Below are 22,533 nucleotides of genomic sequence, written 5' to 3'. Positions count from 1 at the left end.
AATAACACAGTTATAAAATGAAAACACACAAATGTGTAAAATGTTTAAACAGCATTTTTTTTCTATACAACGACACAACAAAAATGATGACAGTCTTCAGCTGTATCAGTGTGACAGATGTATATGGAAAAACAAAAACAAAAAAAGAGTGCATTCTGTACAGAGCACTATACTGACTTTTTATACATAATTGTCTTGTCCAAAAAAGTTTGTTTTTTTCCACACAGTTTGGACCAGTCAGCAGATGTCTTATGAATTTTCTTTCTGTGGATGACAAAGGAAAAGCTTGTGTGTATGTATCCAAACATGAGCTAACAGCAGGTCATCAGCTAAAAGACAATCGACCATGACTGCAGGAATATACCTCCACAGGATGAGACTCAGCTGTTGACCTTCACCTCTTTGGGGACAGCAGTGGCTGAAGGTTGGTGGTTCGATCCCGACTCCTCCCTAGTCACTGTTGTGTGTTCTTGGGCAAGACACTTCCTGTGGCGCGCCTTGCTAGTCATTGTATGACACTGCTTGGCAGCAGCCTTAAACAACTTCCCTCTGGGATTACTAAAGTATCTAAAAAAAAAAAAAAAAAAAAGAGAAAGGACACTCACTCACTCACATCTTAGACAGAGAGGACAGGTGGTTTGAAAGAGGATTCAAGGAAGCCATCTATGTTGAGCTAACTGTTTTTTCTAAATATTAGATTATTCAAAATTTTTTTTTCCCATAGGAATACATGGAGGAGCCTTCAAAACCAACTTCAACTTTGACATGTAACTAGTTCCACATGCTTTCAGCTACAGAAACCATTCAAACATCACTCTGTTCAGCTCTTCAAGGTCTATTAAACTTGTATTCAGATTTGTTCAAATATGTTTCGTTTTTAAAATATTAATAAAAATTCAAAAGCCATTTAACATTGAAGTCTAAGAGAGAGCCCTTCAACGAGGGTCATCTGCCAAATGTATCTCCTCCTACAAATTTCACGCTACAGACTCCATTTTAGTCTTAAAACACTCATTAGATGCTGCTCTATCAAACTTGTATTCAGAATTTTCAGATTCTGAATCGTTTCCGCATGCCAGGATCTCAAAGTTGGAGTGGTTTTTGAGGCCTCCTCTGAGTTTAACATTAGTGTGTATTGCACGAAATGTTGGGAGCCAGAGTGGGTGATGTCATCACTCAGAGTGGAGAGAGGCTGAGGAGATGCCTGAAAAAATCTCTCTAACCTGCACTCAGGCCTGCACCTTCCATCTAAGTGGGATCATTTTTATATCAGTTCGAAGGAACACTTGTTGGCTTTCTGACGGTGTGGCTCTTAAAACTGAACACCAAACTGTTTTGCCTGTACAGGCAGCTGTTTTGGGAGAGTGCCAGTCATTCTTCCATTAAGACATAATGTAAAATCAAAAACAGAGAAGCAGAGCAGCCATATTTTCTAACTCGCCACCATCTCCACATCTTTTTCATGATGAACATGAAATTGCACACTTTTGTAGAGCAATGTCTTGTGATTCTAACGGTGTCCATATTTTTTGTCTGAAGGCTTCGGTTTGGACAAAAACAGCAGTTGTTCGAAGGGTGCAACCCCCATTAAAATACATAGGATCTGCCCTGACAGGAGTAAAACAGTCACCTGTGTCTCCAACTTAGACAGGCAGCCAGGCAGGGCTGTTACCATGGTGACAGGCTGACACACAAGAAGCATAAAAAGCAGCCATATTTGTAGTCTTTATCAGACTTTGAGCATTATATCTATCATATTGATCATCCTTCAGCTGTATACTACTTTTCCACATTCAAATCACACAGCTTATAAGCTTATGGTATTATTCCAGCCTCAGACCTTTCATATGGTATATTCACAGGCTATTCTTTAAGGTCAGTGACTTCATATTGTATTGTTTTCAGCAGTGTCTGTTTCATATCGTCATAATATTAATACTTTCTACTTTTCAAAATAAGAGCTTCATCTTTTCAAATTCTTAACCGTGTTTCAGTTTCGTGGAGTTTCATTTGAACGACAGACCCTGAACGCATCATCCGGAATAATGAATTGAAGGCTGAGAAGGACGTTGAAAACAGAAATGGACATCGATGGAAAATAGCTTGGTAAGACTGATGTTTCATACTTTGACACAAAGGCATGGCTGCAGATAAAATGTAATGGCTGTATAAAAACAGAGACCGTGCGTTTGTTTTTTTTATTTTTGTAAAAAAAGACTGTCTGGTTTGAGCAACGACTGCTAGTTCGGTTGCTATGTTAGCAGCCTCAGTAGCTTACAAACGAATGCTAGCTGTATGCAACATTCACCGTGTGACATTGATCACAAAGGTTGGCGTCGAGGTAAACAGCAGCAGACATCCGCTAATTTCGGTGAAATTCTATACAAAAACACATTTTGGCAATCGACCGTTACGTTGGCAGTCGTTACTTTACTCCCCCTTTACTCTGGGCTCGATATCTCGGTCAGCTGTTGTTGTTATTGCGCTGTGACTAATCTATAAATCCAACAACAGGCCATTGCTTTATCTTTCTAGACGAAAGTGCAGGGTTATATGATTAGGAAACAACCAGGCAACAGTGATACGTTGTACAAATGAAGCTAATACTGTAGAAAATATTGTGTTTTCAGTCGCGGCCATAAATGTAGTTGCTTTGAACAGCCTGGAGGTGTCGCAGTTGTGTGTTGTCTTGTATCTAAGCAAATCATTATTTATTTCCGTGAAGCTTTATTATACTTTGAATGGCATTTGTATTTATTTATTTATATAATTAAATAAATAATAACTAAACGTGTTTTTTTGTTCTGATTTAGGCCATCAGACTTCTGACTGGCACTTCAAAAGTAACCGGAGGAAAGAAAAGTTAAAAGGCCAGAGTTCAGAGCCATGGAGGCTCGCTTTGGTAATATTGTGTTTAGTTCCAAGTTTGACTCAGGGAACCTGGCACGTGTGGAGAAGGTGGAGAAAGGCAACTCCAGTCCTCCATCCGATACAGCTTCTAGTGGGAGTTCCTCCTCAGGGTCAAACCTTTCCCTTGATTATGAGTTCAATGTGTGGACGCAGCCAGACTGCGCAGGAACCGAACATGAGAATGGAAACAGGTGAAACAAGATGCTTTTTTCATCCTAGATAGTACAGCTGCAAGACGTGTGTTACACTTGTGTCCTGCATTTGTGTTTCAGATCATGGTTTTACTTCAGTGTGCAGGGGACAGCACCTGGGAAGTTACTAAAGATCAATGTGATGAACATGAATAATCAGAGGAAGCTCTACAGTCAGGGCATGGCTCCTCTTGTACGCACGTTACCTGGCAAAAACCGCTGGGAAAGGATTCGGGACAGACCCACATGTGAGGTAGATACACAGTCTCTGAACCAATCAGGGAGAGGATGTGGGCATTACTCAAGCTATTATTATCATTCTAATAATATGTTTCTACTTCCTTTTCTCTGTCGCTGTGTAGATTGTAGATAACCAGTTCGTCCTTTCATTCACTCACCGGTTGTTGGAGGTACGAGCGGCAACCACCTACTTCTCCTTCTGCTACCCATTCTCTTACACTGAGTGCCAGGAGATGCTGAAGCAGTTGGATGAGAGCTACCCCAATGCTGCTCAACTCAGTCCGAGCAGGTAAAGCTGTCTAACGCTGCACAATACATGTTGTTTAAATCACTTGTTAGTTGAAGTGTCTTAACTTGCTGCTTTCTCAGCTCTTAAATCTTTATGTTCTTTAACTTGATCCTTGGCTTCTGCACTGCCAGTGCACCAGGCACTGTGTATTACCATAGGGAGTTGCTGTGCCACTCTCTAGATGGCAATAGGGTGGACCTGCTCACTGTGACCAACTGCAGCGGGATGCAGGAGGAGAAAGAAGCCCGTCTGCCTAAGCTCTTTCCTGACACCAACACTCCAAGAGCACACTGCTTCCCAGGAAAAAGGGTATTAGTCAATTAACACACAGTCACTATCCTCTGTAGCTTTTGAGCACAGTATAAGGTTGAGCGTGTTGTGTGAAAACAGGGAACCTGACCCATACCAAAATTTTGTTTGCAGGTGTTTTTCCTCAGTAGCCGGGTGCACCCTGGAGAAACTCCTTCATCCTTTGTGTTTAACGGTTTCCTCAACTTCATCCTAAGGAGAGATGACCCACGTGCACATGTGCTGCGGAACTTGTTTGTGTTCAAGCTCATTCCCATGCTTAACCCAGATGGGGTTGTCCGTGGACACTATAGGTAAGAATTTTACATCAAACTGGTGAAAACACAGTTTAGGGTTCAGCTGTTTCTTTTGTAAAACTTAGGATTAGGAATTTTAGGTCTTACCACCTACCATGATGACAAAACACTCTTCTATATACAATACTTAGGAAATCTGGTTACTACATAAAGCTGACAAAAGCAGCCCACTTACCACTGAGGAGGTTGGAAGAGTCAGGTTAGGTTACGTGCTTCAGCAGATGCAGGTTATACCCGCGTCACTGTGTGTCAGGTGGTGATGTAGAAGGGGAATCTGACACTACTTCCTTAGTGGGTCAGGGTATGCTACTTCCTCTTGTAATTATTATACCTAATTAGTCAGCTATGCGCTTGTAACATTTTCACTTTATTTAAGCATCTTTATAAACAGCAGGCAGTTGTTCTGTTGTAGGGAGCCAATTGATCAGTGATAACAAGCATTTTTAATGCTGTAATCTCTCTCTCTCTCTCTCTTAAAGGACTGATTCTAGAGGTGTGAACCTGAACAGGCAATACTTGAACCCCAGCCCTGAGCTGCACCCTTCCATCTATGCAGCCAAAACACTGTTGCTCTACCATCACAAACACAACCGCTTGCACAAAACACAGTCCAGCACACAATGTAACAGCGCCCCACACACAGAACCTGCTCCCCTTTATATCAAACCTGCAAATCAACATCAGTCTCCTCCCCTGACTGCCCTCGAAGTTAGCTTGAACCAACGAAATGCAGAGAAAGATGCAACTCCTGTGCAGCCAGATGTTCCCATGGTGACAGAAGAAAACGAATGGGTCACCACAGAGACAGCAAAGGAAGACCAGAATAACTCTTCAAGTTCCTCAGAGACCGTAGCTCCTGTTACTGTGGATGAAGCCGGCCCACCGTTAGAGGAACAAGAAATAGTACCACCTCATGAGGGGGGCGTGGCATATTATGTGGACTTACATGGCCATGCCTCTAAACGCGGATGCTTCATGTATGGAAATAACCTTCCTGAAGAGAGTCAACAGGTAATTGTTTTATAACATTTATTATGATTAGATTCTTGTTTACCCTTGTTTTTGTCACCTACATTGAAGCTGCCGTGCACGCTGTCTCAACAGGTGGAAAACATGCTGTATCCAAGGCTCATCGCTGTGAATTCTGCCCACTTTGATTTCCTGGGATGTAACTTCTCAGAGAAAAACATGTATGCCCGAGACAAGAGAGATGGCCAGTCTAAAGAAGGCAGCGGACGGGTCGCAATTCACAAGGCAATAGGGCTGCTTCACAGGTCAGCTTTATAAAAAAAAAAAAATTACGTCAGGGCAACTGTAATAATGTAGTTTTTTTATATATATATTTGATTCATACACTTTGGCTCTAAAGCTGTTCTATCAGAATTAAGATAAGTGTGACTTCTAGAAAAGTACTGTTTGTAAGCACATCTTTTTTCAAAAAGCAAACTACTTTTGTTCAGGGAATTAAAATGGAATATAAAAAAAAAATCACATTTTTAGCCATAAGTTAAGTGCATGGCACTTTTCTTTGACACCACTTTCAATCAATCATAATCTCTCATGCCTTTAAATTCTGCTGTACTTCATCTTAAACCTAAATGACATAGTGGATCACTGTTTTGAAATCAGCCATTTTAGAATAAATTCTTCACTGATGGAGAAGCAGCTGAGTGCATGAGACTAGAAATGACTGCAATAAACGTTTTTCTATTTATTTGACCCACTCACGTATCCATGTTAGAGGTACGCTGTCAACAATGTTGGTGATATTTCTATGTGAGCAAAAATGCATGTAAACATAATAGACAACATTGAGGTCAGTTATTATGACTGTGTCCCCATTATGTATTTAGCAGGCATTTTTAACTGTATATTTTTGTCATGTTTTGTTTAAACTGTTCCCACTAGTTACACCTTGGAGTGCAATTATAACACAGGAAAATCCATGAACACTATCCCTCCTGCCTGCCATGATAATGGACGGGCAACACCACCTCCACCTCCATCATTCCCACCAAAATACACTCCAGAAATATTTGAGCAGGTAAGAAGACACAAATGTTAATCCATCTTACTCAGACACACACCTGTGTTTGTTGCCTACATGTTTTAGCAACCTATCTGCACCTAAATTTATACCTCTAAAGGTCAAGCTGTCAGGTAAACTCGGTTGTTTGTGCACCAGGTGGGGCGTGCCGTGGCTGTTTCTGCCCTGGACATGGCAGAGTGTAACCCCTGGCCACGACTGGTGCTGTCTGAGCACACCTGTCTGATGAATCTCCGAGCCTGGATCCTCAAGCACGTCCGCAACACTAAAGGCCTGAACACACACATCCATGCTCCCCCCAAAATACACCACAATGGCAGTAAGGCATCACCACCAAAGAGCTTCAACAAGTGAGCATACCTACGATTTATCACAAGCTATACAGTCTGCATGCTTCAGTGTCCTTCGCTTCTTCTTCACAGATAACAATTGGGTAATTGGTTTGTGTGTTTGCAGCTGTCTGTCTGGATCAGCGTCAGAGAACACCCTCAGTCGCGTTCGCTGCAATAGTCACAGCAGCAGCAGCCAGACACCCTCCCCGAAAATGCACAGCTCCCCAAGCTTTACTTTTGGCTGCCCCCCACCCCGAGCTCACACACAGCACAACAGCACACACACCAGCGGGCGTGGAGGCAACAAGACACTCGGGCCAGTCAGGGGTAAGTTGATCTTTCATCCATCTGCCTGTGTTGCTGGCTCCCATTTCTGTCACCTCTACCGGGTTGATACTCTTCTTCTTTTCTCTCAATTTCACATTGTGGACCTCGTGGTCTCTCTCTCTCTCTCTGGCTGCCAATGCTGTCTTTGCTCTTTTGGAGTTCTTAACAAAGGCTTGGGGCTGGTTGGTGTGTCTGTGTGACAGTTGGCTTCACGACATACACAAGCGTCAGCATGACCTTTGCATGATCTCTGTATGACCTTGTCATGACCCCACCTGCTGCTGCTGTCTATACACAGGTTTTGTGTTCTTCAGCACTCTTCAGCACCCAGCTGAAATGATTCTTTGAATGGAGATATATCTTTTTTCTTTTTTTTTTGCCTTTGCATGTCTGCAGAAGGGGGAAGGGCCACTTTGTGTCTGCACACCATCCCTGCATGTCTCTGAGCAGGTGTGCGTGTGTGTGTCTCCCTCTCTGTAGACACTAAGCCACAAGAGAAGAGACGCCCCACTCACCACCGCTCCATCCTACGGTCTCCCGGAAACAGTCACACACCCACCCGTCCCCCACTCTCACCCCCTTCCTCCTCCTCCTCCTCCTCGTCTTCCTCAGTGTGCGCAGCAGGCTCCTGTCCCCTCCCAGCCTCCGTCAGTATGACAGGTCTGTACTCCCTCCAGCCCCCAAGCCTCTCCACCCTGCTCCCTTCCCTACAGGCTCTTCCCCGCCCCGGGCTGCTCTCCAAACTGAGCCCTCTGCTCCTTCAGAGCCTACCGCCGGCCACCAACACTCCAACTGGGTCCACACCGGACTGAATCTCACCTAACCTCTAACCAGTGAGACAGGGGCATGTGTGTGTGGGAGTGGAATGAGTGAGCGGAACTTTAAAATATCTTAGGAGCATAACATGAGAGGTGTCAAGCATATCTGTCTTTTACAGAAAGCTGCATCTGCCTGGTGCTCCATGTAGGTCGAAATGCGAGTGTGTGAATGTGACTTAATGAAACAGAATTGGTGCTAGCACTTTTCCTCAAATTTTGCTTTTCTGTCTGCACATATCTGAGTAGATCCATGTATCATTGCATTTTTAAAGGTAGAGTAAGTAAGAGAAATACTGGAACAGCCAAAAAACAGACTTCCTTCAGAATCTTGGCTTCCAAGATTGCCAGCAACTTTAAGACATCATAACTTTTCTTGTTCTCCTTCTGTTCACTCTTTTTCTTTTTTCTGCCTCTCCCCACCTGCACCCTTTCTTCCACCTTACTCCTTCCTGCTTTTTTGTTTCTGATGTTATCTTCTTGTTTGTTTGGAATGACTTACTCCACCTTTAAAATACCTGATAATGCACCAAATATTTTTCACTTTACCACTAACCTTCTTTACCACTAACCTGGTTCACATACTGTCTTTCATTTGTCCAGAGGCATTTAAAATATTCGTTTGGATATTCTTTATACTTAACGAAGTAGATTGGTTAGCAAGTGAATGTCCCTGGAACTTTCAAAACATACAGTAGATAGTAACTGTAGACATTAATATTTGATATATTATACTGTGGATTCCATCCAGAAGAAGCTTCTTTTTTTCAATTTGGTAAGGAAGCCAATAAGCTAAGATGATATTACTGAGCAGATCGTTAAAAAGCATTCACAGTTATTGTGAGGATTTAATGGAAGTGACTTGTGATCAGCTACAGTACAAATTACAGCTCTTTACTTTTGCAGTGTTACACTTATCATTATTTAACGGTCGTATTTTATATTGGAGAAAGGGGAATTTGCAGAATCAGATTGAACACAGTGTGGCTTTGTTTTCTGTAAAAAAAGCATCTTCTGTTTGTATTGTTGTAATTTGTTTTTTTAGTCTGGTGTTTATGTACGTTATAAAGTGCAATTCAGAGCGTTACGTCATCCTGTGATAGTTATTTGTTAATTCAGAGTAGGACTGAGCATCCTGTAGACTGTGTTTAATTTGTAGTGACTTATAATTACCTTTAAAAAAAATGTATGTTACATTCTGTATTAGCAATGAAATCTGTATCATTCCAGTGTCAGACCAACCCTGGTCATGACATTATGATGTTCACAGAGTAGCCTACTGCCAGAAACCTCATGTGGACCATTACCTGCTTAAATCCACATGGGAATCTTTGGGACAGCAAGGGTAGCTTTACGGAGCCGATTGTCAACAAGCAATATCGTATACAAAGAATTAATTAAATTAATTAAGTCATTGATGGCACATATTTATAATTTTCTAATAAGCTTGCAGTATTGTCTTGGGTGTAAATAATGTGTAAAGTTCTTTTTATTTTATTACATGTTTCATCATAATGATGACAAAAAACATTGATCATTATTTATTCAGTCAGACAAATGTGTTTCTGTTTTGAATTCGGCAGGTGTGTAGGCAGCTGTTGACGGTTAAAGTTCATATATATTGTGATTCGTAGACATGAGAAATTAACCAGTTGTCTTGGTTTATATGCTCATTGACCTATAATGGAATTATAGTATTTTTTGTTTGTGAGTTTTGTGTGCTGTCATCCAAGTATGTGATGATGGTATGTGTTAATCGGGGCAGACAATAAAGATGGAGAGATAGATTATCTGTCAGCTATAAAAGAGAGTGAATACACCAGATCAATGATTGATCTTTTATCTGGCTTTGCCTAGCTGTAGCCACCGTCTGATCCAGCGCTGTGACATCTTGTAGATATGGTGTGCCGTGCTTTGTTGTAAACAGTAGGTTTTTGAAGGCTCTGCTTGTGTTGTGATCTCATGGGGTATCCGTCTCACCTCCTCAGCTGTCTGTGACAAACTTGCCTCACAAGTTGCATTAATGGCTTTCTTTTTTAAATAATAAAAGGCCTAAACTGCTATGTGTTCAAACTGAAATATGCCACTCAGTATTCGAAAATAAATTTGAAGGGGCATATTTAGGTATTTTGTTGACATTTTTACAAAATAAATTAGGGCAGATTGTAGCAACAGCGACTATATATTCTAAAGGACAGATAAATAATATTAAACCCTGGTCAACTTGTGCTCCATAAAAGTCGTACTTAATGCTCCATAAAGATCACTATGGTGATGATTTTCATGTAGCTAATGCCCCTGTCATTCAGCACAGCGGGGTGAATGTATATTCAGATCAATGCCCTTCAAAATGGAGGGTGTAAGTAGTTTTTCTGCTTTCTCACTGTGATCTCTGATGTCCTGTGTCCTAGTTGTTTCAACCCTAAAGCTCACACATCCAAAAATGATTTTAAAAAAAAATCATTTTTAGATAGAAACGCTGTATGCATAGTCACATTCTCACTACTGCTTTATACTACTTATGAGAATTGTGCCGATTCCTTCAATGTGGTGCTAACATAAACCAGACTATGGTATGTGTTTGTCCCTGTAATGTCTTCACAAATTTCTTGTGCTGCTGTCTTTTACCGCCTTTCTGTTCAACGTGGAATAAAAGCTATCCCTTTGTGAAGCAAGTACTGTGTGTGGGTCTTCTGCTCTCTTTTGATTCCTCTCCTTTCCATCTAGAGAATTACTCACTTCTTAACTGCCACAGGCACATAAACCTTCAACCCAACACTTTACGTCAAATTTGTAAATTTAAAAATGTGCCCCCCTTTTCCTCGTTCCATTCCCTGCATTTATGTCTATTTGTCTGGTTGACAGGCCTCAGCTGCCCTGACTTTCAGGCTGGTGGATCTACTTCAGCAGCCCTCTCCAGGATGCCTATACGTCCTGGGCGTGTAGGGAGAGGGTGCCGAACTCTCACAATTACAGAGGCCCATAGAGAGGTTAGATCACCTTCCCCTGTCACACATGTTATTCTCATTTCTTTTCTTATGTGTTTTAAAAAAAATCTCTGTAATATCTCTGTCTGTCACAGACATCTGAAGAAGCTGGGCCTGAACACATCCTTTCCTCCATCAAATTCAGCAAGTAAGTGCAGTCTTCTCTGTGTTTCCTAGAAGAAAAGAAGCAAAATATGGAAGAAACAACAGGTTTCTCTGTGTGGTGTTTTAACATGAAAAATGTTAACTTCTCGTTTGCAGGTGTGAACTGCAGCCTCATACAAGCCGTATCCCCATCAGGAGGGCTGGGTCGATGGACACCGCACCTACACATAGAACATCTTCCATCAGCAGCAACCTTGCCTCACCTGGAGACAAGCAGCTGTCAGCCACCATGAAGGTCTGGAAGCTGCTTAAACCTGGACTCAACAGACACCTGTCACTGTCAGGCATGTACAGCCACATGTTACTGTGGTTTTATCTTTTTTTTAAGTGTTATTTGACCAATTTTATGATCAGAGAAGAATAAAAATAAAAGTTACGACGTTGAAGTCCCAATGAAACCAGCTTTCTAGGCAACGGCATACAAGCCATGACTGTATATACTTTTAAATATGACTACATTATGGTTTCAGTCACCCCCTGAATTTAGCAGGATAGCTGTTAAGTTCAGTGCAGTCATGTCAATAAGTGCCATCGTCAGAGGAAAGATGACACTGTGGACTCCTGGAAATGAGCAGTGTGTCAATCAGTAACTGACCTTAACTCTTCAGACTCCTGGCTTTGACCATTCCATGAATCCACTGTGTTTGGTGTTATCTGAAATGTAGCGATGTCTGAGCTACTGGTCCTCATCTCCACAGCTTCACCATTTTTCTTGGCTTCAATTTCTTTTTCCAAATTATATTTACAGTCTTGTGTCTCTCTACAGGTGTACCAGAGAAGAAGGGTGTCATGCAGCTGTCCTCTAAAGGACTAATGAAGAAGAACACTGAAAAGAGTTTGCTCTGTGAAGGAAATACTATCATAGAAAGTGCACCAGAGACAGATACAACAACACTGCAACAGGTGAAAGCAGATATGCACAAAAGTTTACTGTACACTTGGAGAAAACAGAAGGCTAAACATAACTGAATCACTCATGTTGTCTTTGAAGGTTGAAGAAACTGCAGTGGTGCCTGTGCCTGAAGCTGTGAACATGTGTGAGACAGTGACCCTGTGTGGAGAAGCCTAGGAACTGCATAGAAGATAGTGTTTTTATATACTACTGTATATATATATACTGTTTATTCAGAGATGTGGTGATGTGCAATATACCAATTTTATCTTTATTTATTTCCTGACCAAAATCTTTTTTTTTTCAACATTCAAAAGCAGAAACTGCCCCTTTACAACATCTGAACAACTTTTACATTTTTAAAAGATCTGCTGACGGTTAAGTGCCTTGCACAAAATCCCCCCACCTCTCAGCCCATCAATAATCTGTAGATGTGAAATATGCTTTATTTCTGCTGTTTCCTCGCACAGAAAGATGTTAAATGCACTCTGACCGATACTGTTTTGCACTGGTAAATATCTTCAGTCAGCCTTCTGTACAAAGGGCTGACTTTTTCAGACTGATTTTCATAACGGCACCTTTATATCCTTAATATTATATTCACTGTAGGAGTAAAAGCATACGTGTGGGTTAAGTGTGTAATTATTCCAGAGATTTTTTTTTGTGCTGTGCATTTAGTGATTAAGACTTTCACCCCATGGACTTCTTCATTGTTTGTTGTGTAAACTAACACTAAAGAATGAGAAGAATAGCTGTGGACATTTACTAAAGTCAATGACATGCTCTAAAGTTGATCAAACACATATCACGGCTATTAACTGTCGCCAGAGTTGCCTCTATGAGATTATTGTACTTTGATTTGTCCACAGCCCACTCACAGCTAAGACTGAATATAAAATGTGAAAAAGTCCAAGATGTGTTAATCCCTTCATATGAACTGTACTGTCAAGAGCTTTTATATGTATATTCATATATGTATTCATAAGGAATTTAATGTTTTTCAAACTGCAAACAGTGAAGTATAAAACTGCAAGAGAGCAGATGGAAGCTACAGGCGGTATTCTTGTTTCTGTTACTTTATCACTAGGGACGCTGAATAAACTTATAACACACTTTAAATAAATGAAAACATCACTGAAAATAGATTTCTGACATTTTATTACAAAAAACACTAATGTGCAAACATAGAAATGAATTTCTTGGAAAGAGAACTGGATGTGAGGAATGTTGTGTCCAAGATGGTGGCTTTGGTTCACATCTCACCTGTGGGAAGAATTAAAAAAAAAAAAAGACTTTGGGTTCACAGATGTCTGTAGATGGACATACAAAATATCAAGGCTATTAATAAATCAACATTAAGGTATAGTTCCTCCAAAATGGAACTGATTCTAAATTATTATCGCTACACATTTCTCAGTGTGCCATTATAACTAACAAGGACATTAATGTGATGGACAAGATTATCAAATCAGTATAAATGTACTCACCTCTTCCATCATAGCAGTTCCACCTACTCCTGCTTCTTGGGGTTATTGACAGCCACATAATGGTATAAAACCACCAGGAGGAACAAGGACACGCCAAGCATGTTGGCAAATATGGCCAGCTGCACGTCTGTCACCATTCTACAGAGCAAGTGTACAGAAGAAGAAAATTATGAATGGTCAGTTAAATCATGCTTACTTTGGATTAGGTCAGACTATATCGTTCCACTTTATATCTTTCTTTAAGAACCTGAATGCATTTTGCGTTTTTATTATGGTACGATAGGATACATTTGCACATTAGCATTAAAGGAAAATAAGCTACAGCAGTGAGCATTATAAATGTCATATATGGACTTCTATTTTACAAAAATATATGGTAGTACATTATATAATTTCTATCGAATCGTGTTAAACTTGAATGTTTTTTGTTATCTCTGTAACTAGACCATAAATCTGTGTAACGTCAACGTAGCTTGTTAGCTAGCTGGCTAGCTTGTTTCGCCGACACTGAGTGAATGACGTTATACCAGGAAGCACGCATAAAAAGTTCTGGCAAAACCTACTAATATTGTCACTTGGTTAATGATAATACTTACATTTCCCTTAGACTTTAGATTTTATTCCCGGTTGAAGCGATAACCCAGATGTGCTGCAGCAAACACACAGGTCAGTGTCTCTTCCGGTTGAAAAGGAAAGCCACGTCACGTTTAAAACCATCATAGAAATAGATCGGATAGATCAAACCGAAACGATCAATTGAGTGAAATAAAACTAGAGGGCGATATTTCAACACCCTTTATATTATTATGTTTTACACGTGGCACTGCAGTTAATTGTCATAATATAATTCGGTCTAGTTAATGATATATTATTGTTTGATGATATTCATAAATCGATCATCCAGGCCTGAGTGGCGCTATTGATACAGATATCTGGGAGGGTTTGCGTTCCGTAGGAGTGGCCCCAATGGTTCGACATCACCTCACCCGGCGTGAACGACTGCGGCTAAAGCTAGATGGTACTTCGACTCGGCAGCTAACACTGGAGATTTACATTTCAAGAAGAACAGCTTCTCCTTTATCTCATCGTTGAGCCAGAGTGTGCCAACATGGCTCTTTACGAATATGTCACTCAGGAGCAGCTTGCGGGCTTCGACAAATACAAGGTATGCTAATAGCTAGCCACTGAGCTGATAGAATGTGTGTGAGATTAGCAGCTAGCTGTCACGATCTGCAGGTTGCTTCCATAGCAAAAAAGCAAAGAGAACACAGAGTTTTCTACCGGATGTTCATCAATGTCTAACAATCGGAATTACATTTGAACAGGATAATTATAATAACCAGCCATATTAAGCATTGTAATGAAATATACACACTATACGCATGGATTCTTGTGTACATATCTACTGTGTAGTCATTAGAAAAGTTTTGAATTTATAACTGTTGGGTTTTATTTTGAAAGTTCTAGTCGGAAGTGTCCATGTTTACAATATGTCGCTTTACAATGGCGCAAAGTGCTATCAGCTAGCGACCCTTTCTTTGCCAGTGGCCGGCTAATAGCTCTTTAGCACCTTGTTTTTTTTTAAAGACCGTAGTGTTTATTATTTATTATTATTCCCTGTTTGTATGAAATGCCGGTTTCCGATGGTTTGCCATTGTTGCTACCACTGAAAATGAAAACTGCCGAGGAGCTGCTGTAATTCTGAAGTGTAGGGGGGAACCACTCCAGTTGAACCATTGCAGTGATGGAAAACACACCGGCTATAATCGGAGACTGTTGTGCAAAAATCAGAGTCATAAGTTGGGCAGTGACCAGTACATTGTGCTGTTTAAGGGTTTTAAACAGTCTATCTCTTTGTGCACGTCACAGAAACCCTTTTAGCGTTCAGTTTATCAGTTCCCCTGAGGATGATGCCCATCAGTGTGTCAACCCTGGCCATAATGTGATAATGTGGAAATGGAGGACTACAAAGGAGTGGCTTGACCTGGCACTGAATGTCTTAGTTTATCAGTATGGCGTCACTAGAATCTTTAAAGACGCTGATATGATTAGAAAGTATGACAGGCAGAGTGTTCTGATGAAGATCAATGACCAACACCCATCAAGTCAGCTAATCTATACCAGATTAGTATCAGCATATACATTATATATTGGTTAAAAATGAGGTTAAATGAAAACTTCACACACAAGACAAGACAGAAAAGAAACTGCTTGGAATAATTTAGATATGTGCCATCGTTGCATAGTTTCGCAAATCTCACTTCACACAAAGAAGCAGAATCTTCACTTATTTTTTAAATACATTCCTGGGTTGCTAATAAACAATAATCCCATTGAGCAGTGTATCATTAGAAGCTCTTTGCAGTAATTGCTTTATGTGATGGCTACATTTCTCTAAGCATGGCTTTCTGAAGGTCAGCAATGGATGCCAGGAGACCGACAGTGAATGAAAACATTGTCTCTCTTCATCGCTGTGGTTGCTAAACCCTGTAAAAGTGAGCAGCTGTATGAGGAAACCACAGCACGTCGGAGCGGATGGTTGCATTACTGCTCATTTTTTGTTTCCCACATTGTTTTTTTTTTATAATTGACACACCATGCTGCCACCTTGCTTGGTCTGAAAGTGTGTGTCAGTGCCTCTCTGTGCTTCATTTGTACAGTCATGTTTGTGATTAAATACAGTATTTAAGAATCATTACACAGTATCATCACTTTTCTTCTCAGTAGTGAACCGTCTAACTTTCTAAGCGTTTTATTATGTTTATTTTTCAGAGTTTCCCCTCGGTTTAAAGCTCTGCAGGGGGTATAACAATGAATGCGTGACCATGCAGAGACAGGAATGACATGCCGCTGCGCAAATAAGATAAACAACATGAGGTTATAGAGTTTGTTCAATAAAAGAACAAGGTGTCGTGAGTCCTGTTCTATAGAAATGCAACCTTAAATGCCTTCTGTTATGATCTGGCACTATATAGAAAATGTGTTTTTTGCAAGCATGAGTTCATATTTGAAAGACCACTGTGTGGTAGCAATGATATTGGAGGAGCCTTTCATTGAGTCAAAGATCTGAGTGCCATTCCAAGTGAACATCAAGTTCAAATAAAACTAAAATCAGGGAAGAGACCAACATTTATTTAAAATGGGAAAACCTTGCATGCTTCTTAAATTGTATTAACACCACAGAGGGTAGATTACAGTGTATCATGTACACTTCTTGGTCGTGCCTGGATTCCATTACAAAGTTTGTTTTGATCTACATAATAATGAGTACCAAAAAAAAACAGTTGGCATATATCATGTGAAACTTCAAGGCCATTTCCACTGCTTTACATGCAGTGAGATCTGTTGTAAGTGATAATAACATGCTCGCAGGTGAAATTCTAAATGTGTGCGTCTCTTTGCAGTACAGTGCAGTGGACACGAATCCTCTGTCCGTCTACGTCATGCATCCTTTCTGGAACTTCGTAGTGAAGGTGAGAAAGATCTGTTCTGCTCTGCCTGCAAGCTACATCATTGATGAGGTTTCCAGGCGTCTGCTGTGATACAGTAACACTGCGACAGCATGACGCACCACCACCACCAGAACCTCTGTCTCTGTTTGTCAGAACACATCAGTGTCTGATTGTAACAGTCTGATAAAGGCCACAGACTGCCCATGTCTAATAGGCACAGACATTTATCTACACGTTTATATCAAACTATGTTGGATATCAGTTTTAACTATCCATAAAGTGTGGAAATGATAATTAATCCCACTTAATCTTACATTATTTTCTCTTCCAACAGTTTTTACCAACATGGTTGGCTCCGAACCTCATTACATTTACAGGTTTTATGTTCCTCGTGTTGAACTTTCTCATGTTGGCCTTCTACGACTTCGACTTTACTGCCTCTGGTAGGTCCTTCACATTGTTCACCTTGTGTTGTTCTTATTGCTTTGTATTTAAACATACCTTAAGTTGGCCCCAGCTGCCTAGAAGAGGGAACCAGACATGCGGCAATTTGTTTATGAAAGGCGAAGTCCACACACCTTTTATTGAATGGTGGCTCAGTGTAATGACTAACCCAGAATGTCCACCACACACACAGCGACACACAGTGAGTTCTTACTGTTGACACTTAAAAACCATATCTCTTGAACATGAAGGCTAACGCACACTACTTTTAAGATACTGTGTTCTGTCCTATCTGTTGTCTGTTGTGTGTGCATGTACAAACACAGCAAGTGCTATTACAAGGACAGACCAAATTGTACCCATGTATTAAGGGCTTAATCCATATATTCCATGTGTCCATATGTGTGTTTTGAGCATTTCTTTCTGTTTCACTCATGCTGTATGTTTACATTATTTGTGTCTCAGCTACAGGACATGAACATGTGCCTAGCTGGGTCTGGGTTGCTGCAGGGATCTTCAACTTCTTAGCCTATACACTTGGTGAGTTTTGACCTCTGTAACCAATGTGCTTTGTGTTTTTTTCTGAGGCCCACAGGGTTTTCAGATGGTGGCTGGTTTTTGAGCTGTATGTCAGTCAAAGTTCAACTAACTGCTATATAAACATGAGGCATCAAGCTAGACATATAAGACAACATAGGGAAAAAAGTATAATGGTTTCTGTCTAGATTCCCTGATTTATATGACACAAGTGTGTTGAAGGCAAGCTTCTGCTTGTGTGGGGACCTCAGGAGGAAATCCCTGTGATTTCCTTACAGGCATGTACGGTGTGTTGTAACACTGAGGTAACAAACTAAATATAGCTTAGCGAGTTGAGTGTTCAACATTTAGTGCAATCTTTAGATGCATTTAAAGGTATGTGTAATATGCAAGCTGCAAGCTTGTGTGAAGGTGCCACACCCTAGATACTCTCCACCTAGTCCCCTAGTCAGGATTAGTCACTTTTAACAGAATACTTTCATGAAATGAGTGTAGCCTGCTTCAGTTGCTGTCGCAGTGAACTCGGTGGTGGGAGGTAAGAATGCGGTTGGACAGTTAAACAGTTGTGTGTGTGTGTAGGTGGCAGCTTTAGCTGAATGTGAGGGATGTTAAAGAAAGGAAATACTTATATGGTCATAAATCAGTGCCCACATAGCCATCAACTCTGTGTAATGATCCATATCTTTCTTTTTGTACAGATGGAGTTGATGGTAAACAAGCACGACGCACCAACTCCTCCACGCCACTCGGGGAGCTTTTTGACCATGGCCTGGACAGCTGGGCCTGCATCTACTTTGTGGCCACTGTATACTCCATTTTTGGGAGAGGGGAGAGCGGTGTGGGTGTGGCCACACTTTATTATATTCTGTGGGTAGTGCTGTTCTCCTTCATCCTGTCTCACTGGGAGAAATATAACACTGGCATCTTGTTTCTGCCTTGGGGATACGACATGAGCCAAGTGGTACGGACACACACAATCAAACACAAAGCCAGCCAGTTATGTGTTAAGCTCTGTCCTCCTTGTCCAGGTGTTATTGCTTCAACTATCCACAAGTAGTCATGGTTCTGCTGAGGCTAACTGAACTAAGTTTAATGTTAGATTATAGTTGATTATCAGCCTTAAAATATCACCATTCCAGCATGACTGAATGTCTCGTGTCACATCTCCTTGCAGACCATCTCCCTTGTTTACTTGGTCACTGCTGTGGTGGGGGTGGAAACCTGGTACCAACCGATTATTTGGCACCTTCTTTACAGAGATATTTTCACCTTTATGATCATAGGTGAGCGGCGTTTGCTCTCTCTCATATAATAATACATTAATTCATTTACCAAATCAGCTGTTTAAATAAATGCTTCCTGATTTCCAGCCTGTTCCTTCACTGTGACCTTACCTATGAGCCTCTACAATGTCTTAAAGTAAGTACAATTTATATCAGCCTTTTCATCTGATTTGTAATTGTATTCCATCAAGTGTTCTGAACCTTTCACTGTGTTTTTACAGGGCTCATCGAAACAACACTTTGAAGCACAGCAGCCTGTATGAAGCTTTCCTGCCTTTCCTGTCTCCCGTCCTCCTCTTTGTGTTGTCCACCACATGGGTGATCTTCTCTCCATCCAAAATCCTTGAGCTGCAGCCTAGAATCTACTACCTCATGGTGGGCACTGCTTTCGCCAATGTCACGGTGAGTGTGTTGATTTTCCCCTCTTTTTAATTCAATGTTCCAGTGTAAGTGTTTATTCATGTTTTTTGTGCCTTTATTTATTTTTCAGTGTAAGCTCATTGTGTGTCAGATGAGTAACACACGTTGCCAGGCACTGAGCTGGCTCTTGCTGCCCATGACAGCGGTGGTGGTGTTAGCCGTGACCGGGGTGACTAACGAGACGCTCCTGCTTTATTTGTGGACAGTTGCTGTCATACTAGCACACATACACTACGGCGTATCAGTGGTAAGAAGAACAGACACGTATAAAAGTGTTTTGCATAGCACTGACAAAGGCTGTTCAGTTCCAGAAGCCAGGCTGAAGTCTGCACTGGAGGCACTTTATATAAGGGTCATAGATAACAGCTGTGGTTGTCAGTGATGATACTCTTGATATTTTTGGATCCAGTGTAACTTCATGTTCTTTCTTCAAGATGTTATTTAGAAGAAGCAGGTTTGTTAGGCGTTGCAGGCTTTTATGCAGCAGGAACTAATTATTGCAATAAACTGGATTTTCTTTGCCTCATTTTAGTCTTGTGGAACTAACAGATGTTATCATATTAATTCCTGATTTCTTTCTTTTTCATTGCCAGGTACAACAGTTAAGCAGCCACTTCAACATCTTCGCCTTCTCCCTCAAGAAACCCAACAGTGACTGACAGGAGGAGGAACGAATCGGCTTGAAAGGAGCAGAGGTTTAAGCTTCTCACTTCTTCAGCTTACCGACACTTCACTTTCATCACCACGGAAACCGCATCCCCTCTACTCCATCCATGTGGACACTATAAGTGGAACAGACCGTGGCCCTCTTGTACATTGACTCCAAACACACACACACACAACATACACAGACACACATTCCCTTACAAATTAAACTCTGGTCTCCACGATGGGGTGGGCCCAGGGGCTCCAGCTTCCGTCATTGGTGATTGGCTAACTTGGTTGAGCCAATGAGGTGCTATTGTTTCCTACGGAAATGTGCTTCAGTCATGAGAACAGGAGCCCAGATAAGCAAAGACAAACGCATGTTTTTCTATCTCTGTGAGGACCCTTGTTTACCCTGTGCATCCATGTAAATACCCAACCCTTAACTCTTAATACAGCTTGTGAGGACCAGGAAAAACATCCACACTCCCAAATTGTAAAACTTACTCTTGGTCCTCACAAAGATAGATACACGCACACATTCAGATATGTTATTCTTCTGTAATGCAGATAATTTATATTTCTTGCAGGTATTTCAGTACAAAACACCAACCCACACAGTTTTACTCACATGGTATTATGAATGTATAATATGCCTTGGGAAAATGCCATTTCAGTTTTGTTGTATGAACAGGAATGCCTCATGTAGTGTTGTTGCAAAATTGACCAGACCTGGGAGCTCTGGGCACACATGGCTCACACATTTACAGCCGTGTCCAGCGTTTGATGGTTCAGCCAACTTTACTTTTATCATTGGGTGATTTGCAGTAGTAAAGCTCTGTAATACATCTATTATATACTATATTATTATACTCTGTGTCGATGGGTTTGGGGCTTTTTATTTTAAAACTAAAGTGAAACTTGTGAGAAAACAACTCCTGTAAAATATTCTATAAATTTCCCACTTATGAATTTGTTGCTGCTCTGTTGTGACAGTTGTCATAAACAGAGTTTAACACTGACTATTATGGATAATGATTGACCAGGGTAACCTCTACTAACCTTCCACTTTGACCTCTGTCTGAGCACTGGCATCCTGGCTCTCCCTACCTTCTGAGGTGTCGTGGCTACATGCTGATTCGTTCTTTTTCTTTATATACATACTGTAGGTTTGTTTTTTTTGTTTTTTTTTTTTTGTCTGCTGCCATGGCAACGGTGTGTAGTTAAGTTGTGCAGCGCTTGAATGAAGAGTGTGTCCAAAAACCACCACTGGAGCGGACTCACTCTGAGGGAACAAGCCGTCGCACAGGGCACCGCCAACACTGCCTGCTCACACCGATGTTATCACACACTTTTATACTGTCTGTCAGAAAACTTTGTTTTGTTCTTTTTTTCTGGTCTGATGAACACTTTTGTTCTGTGATTCAAACTATGTCTCCAAAGTAAAGGTCGTTCTTAGTGGCTGCATACTTTCAGGTTTTTAAGTTAATTGTGGTGACGTATTTTTAAACCCTCAACCAAACCAGGCAAAAAATTGTCAGGCAATAGTCCTGGTTTGAAAGTCATGCCTCCCTCTAATCTAATGGGTAGAACAGGTTAACAATAAACAATCAGATCTTAATGATGAAGGCAAAAAAAACTCAAATCAGCTGTTGGGGAAGCCTTGTACTTGTCTTGGGAATAGCAAGTTCAGTCAGTGGTTTATGTCTTAATTGGTATTTCTGGCTGATGATTGTCCAGTCACAGTGATAATGGTTGTTGTGTTGACTAAAAGGTACATAGGAATACATGCTTGCATCTTTACTTTGCTTATGCATTTTAAGCACTTGTCCAGAAGCTTTGTAAATGTATATAAATTGTTACTGAGCAGCACTGAACATTTAGATCACAGGCACATCTTTGCAGTGTCCCTGTAAGGAACAAACTGTAACTGCCATCCCACTCCATGCTGCAAGTAGGAAACATGTATACAGTCGTTAGCACGTTATAATGGCTTTTTTATATATATATATATGTATATATAAAAAAAAATTACCTGTGACTATGGAGACCGTAGTTTGTAGTGATGTGGCAACAACTGTGACTGAGACTTCTCACCACAGAAATGGTGCACTGTGTTTCTGGTGGGTATATGCACTGTCTGGGATTGTTTGTAAGCTCTGTACATGTCTGAGTGTATTCGCTACATGTGTGAATAACTGTGTAAATACATATATTATTTCTTCATTTTTATTTGTTTTTTTTTTTAAAGCTACAAATCAGATTGTTAGCAGATTTATCCTTGAGGACCACATGGGGTCTGATACCAGTCGCCAGTAGTTTAAATTACAAAGTTGTCTGTTTAGCAGCATTTAAATCTGAAAATGTAGAATTTTTGTTTTTGCTGCTTCACTGGTAGATTGGATCATGTCCAAGATTTTCCTCTGGGACACACTGGGTGTAAATAACACTCTGCAAACACTACA

The 22,533-nt window shown here is 40.8% G+C and overlaps 3 protein-coding genes across 5 annotated transcripts; 2 read left to right on the top strand and 1 right to left on the bottom strand.

Moving 5' to 3' along the window:
* The first annotated feature begins 1,988 nt into the window (after positions 1-1,988).
* On the top strand, positions 1,989-12,921 carry agbl5 (AGBL carboxypeptidase 5). Of its 3 annotated transcripts, XM_028397023.1 has the most exons (17): positions 1,989-2,106; positions 2,814-3,101; positions 3,183-3,354; positions 3,464-3,630; positions 3,762-3,939; positions 4,054-4,232; positions 4,715-5,246; positions 5,340-5,509; positions 6,144-6,279; positions 6,421-6,632; positions 6,739-6,941; positions 7,422-7,601; positions 10,622-10,746; positions 10,839-10,891; positions 11,005-11,192; positions 11,675-11,811; positions 11,900-12,921. In XM_028397023.1, the coding sequence occupies exons 2-17, from the start codon at positions 2,887-2,889 to the stop codon at positions 11,975-11,977; spliced, it is 2,925 nt and encodes a 974-aa protein (XP_028252824.1). In that variant the 5' UTR covers positions 1,989-2,106; positions 2,814-2,886; the 3' UTR covers positions 11,978-12,921. The 3 variants fall into 3 exon arrangements, with proteins under 3 accessions (XP_028252824.1, XP_028252825.1, XP_028252826.1); XM_028397024.1 differs by lacking the exon at positions 7,422-7,601 and having other exon boundaries at positions 11,900-12,920; XM_028397025.1 differs by lacking the exons at positions 10,839-10,891; positions 11,005-11,192; positions 11,675-11,811; positions 11,900-12,921 and having other exon boundaries at positions 7,422-7,774; positions 10,622-10,732.
* Positions 12,922-12,941: 20 nt separating this feature from the next.
* ost4 (oligosaccharyltransferase complex subunit 4 (non-catalytic)) lies at positions 12,942-13,888 on the bottom strand. The gene is made up of 3 exons (XM_028397028.1): positions 13,884-13,888; positions 13,288-13,425; positions 12,942-13,063 (listed from the first exon to the last, which is right to left on the bottom strand). Exon 2 carries the CDS (start codon positions 13,422-13,424, stop codon positions 13,311-13,313), a length of 114 nt encoding a protein of 37 aa, XP_028252829.1. The 5' UTR covers position 13,425; positions 13,884-13,888; the 3' UTR covers positions 12,942-13,063; positions 13,288-13,310.
* Positions 13,889-14,223: 335 nt separating this feature from the next.
* selenoi (selenoprotein I) lies at positions 14,224-22,294 on the top strand. The gene is made up of 10 exons (XM_028397027.1): positions 14,224-14,452; positions 16,692-16,760; positions 17,074-17,182; positions 17,649-17,723; positions 18,419-18,681; positions 18,895-19,003; positions 19,091-19,139; positions 19,225-19,405; positions 19,494-19,670; positions 20,017-22,294. The coding sequence occupies exons 1-10, from the start codon at positions 14,396-14,398 to the stop codon at positions 20,122-20,124; spliced, it is 1,197 nt and encodes a 398-aa protein (XP_028252828.1). The 5' UTR covers positions 14,224-14,395; the 3' UTR covers positions 20,125-22,294.
* The last annotated feature ends 239 nt before the right edge of the window (positions 22,295-22,533 follow it).

Source organism: Parambassis ranga, chromosome 24, assembly GCF_900634625.1.
Source record: "Parambassis ranga chromosome 24, fParRan2.1, whole genome shotgun sequence".
In the NCBI taxonomy this organism is placed as follows: domain Eukaryota; kingdom Metazoa; phylum Chordata; class Actinopteri; family Ambassidae; genus Parambassis; species Parambassis ranga.
This window is presented reverse-complemented; position numbering and strand designations above follow the sequence as displayed.

What these genes read in the sequence shown, in the direction of transcription:
- ost4 (XM_028397028.1), bottom strand. Translation starts at nt 13,424, where the DNA reads ATGGTGACAGACGTGCAGCTGGCCATATTTGCCAACATGCTTGGCGTG.
- agbl5 (XM_028397023.1), top strand. Translation starts at nt 2,887, where the DNA reads ATGGAGGCTCGCTTTGGTAATATTGTGTTTAGTTCCAAGTTTGACTCA. An exon ending in GGGACAGACCCACATGTGAG is followed by an intron (nt 3,355 to 3,463) that starts GTAGATACACAG and finishes GTCGCTGTGTAG; the next exon opens with ATTGTAGATAACCAGTTCGT. An exon ending in CAGACACCTGTCACTGTCAG is followed by an intron (nt 11,193 to 11,674) that starts GCATGTACAGCC and finishes GTCTCTCTACAG; the next exon opens with GTGTACCAGAGAAGAAGGGT.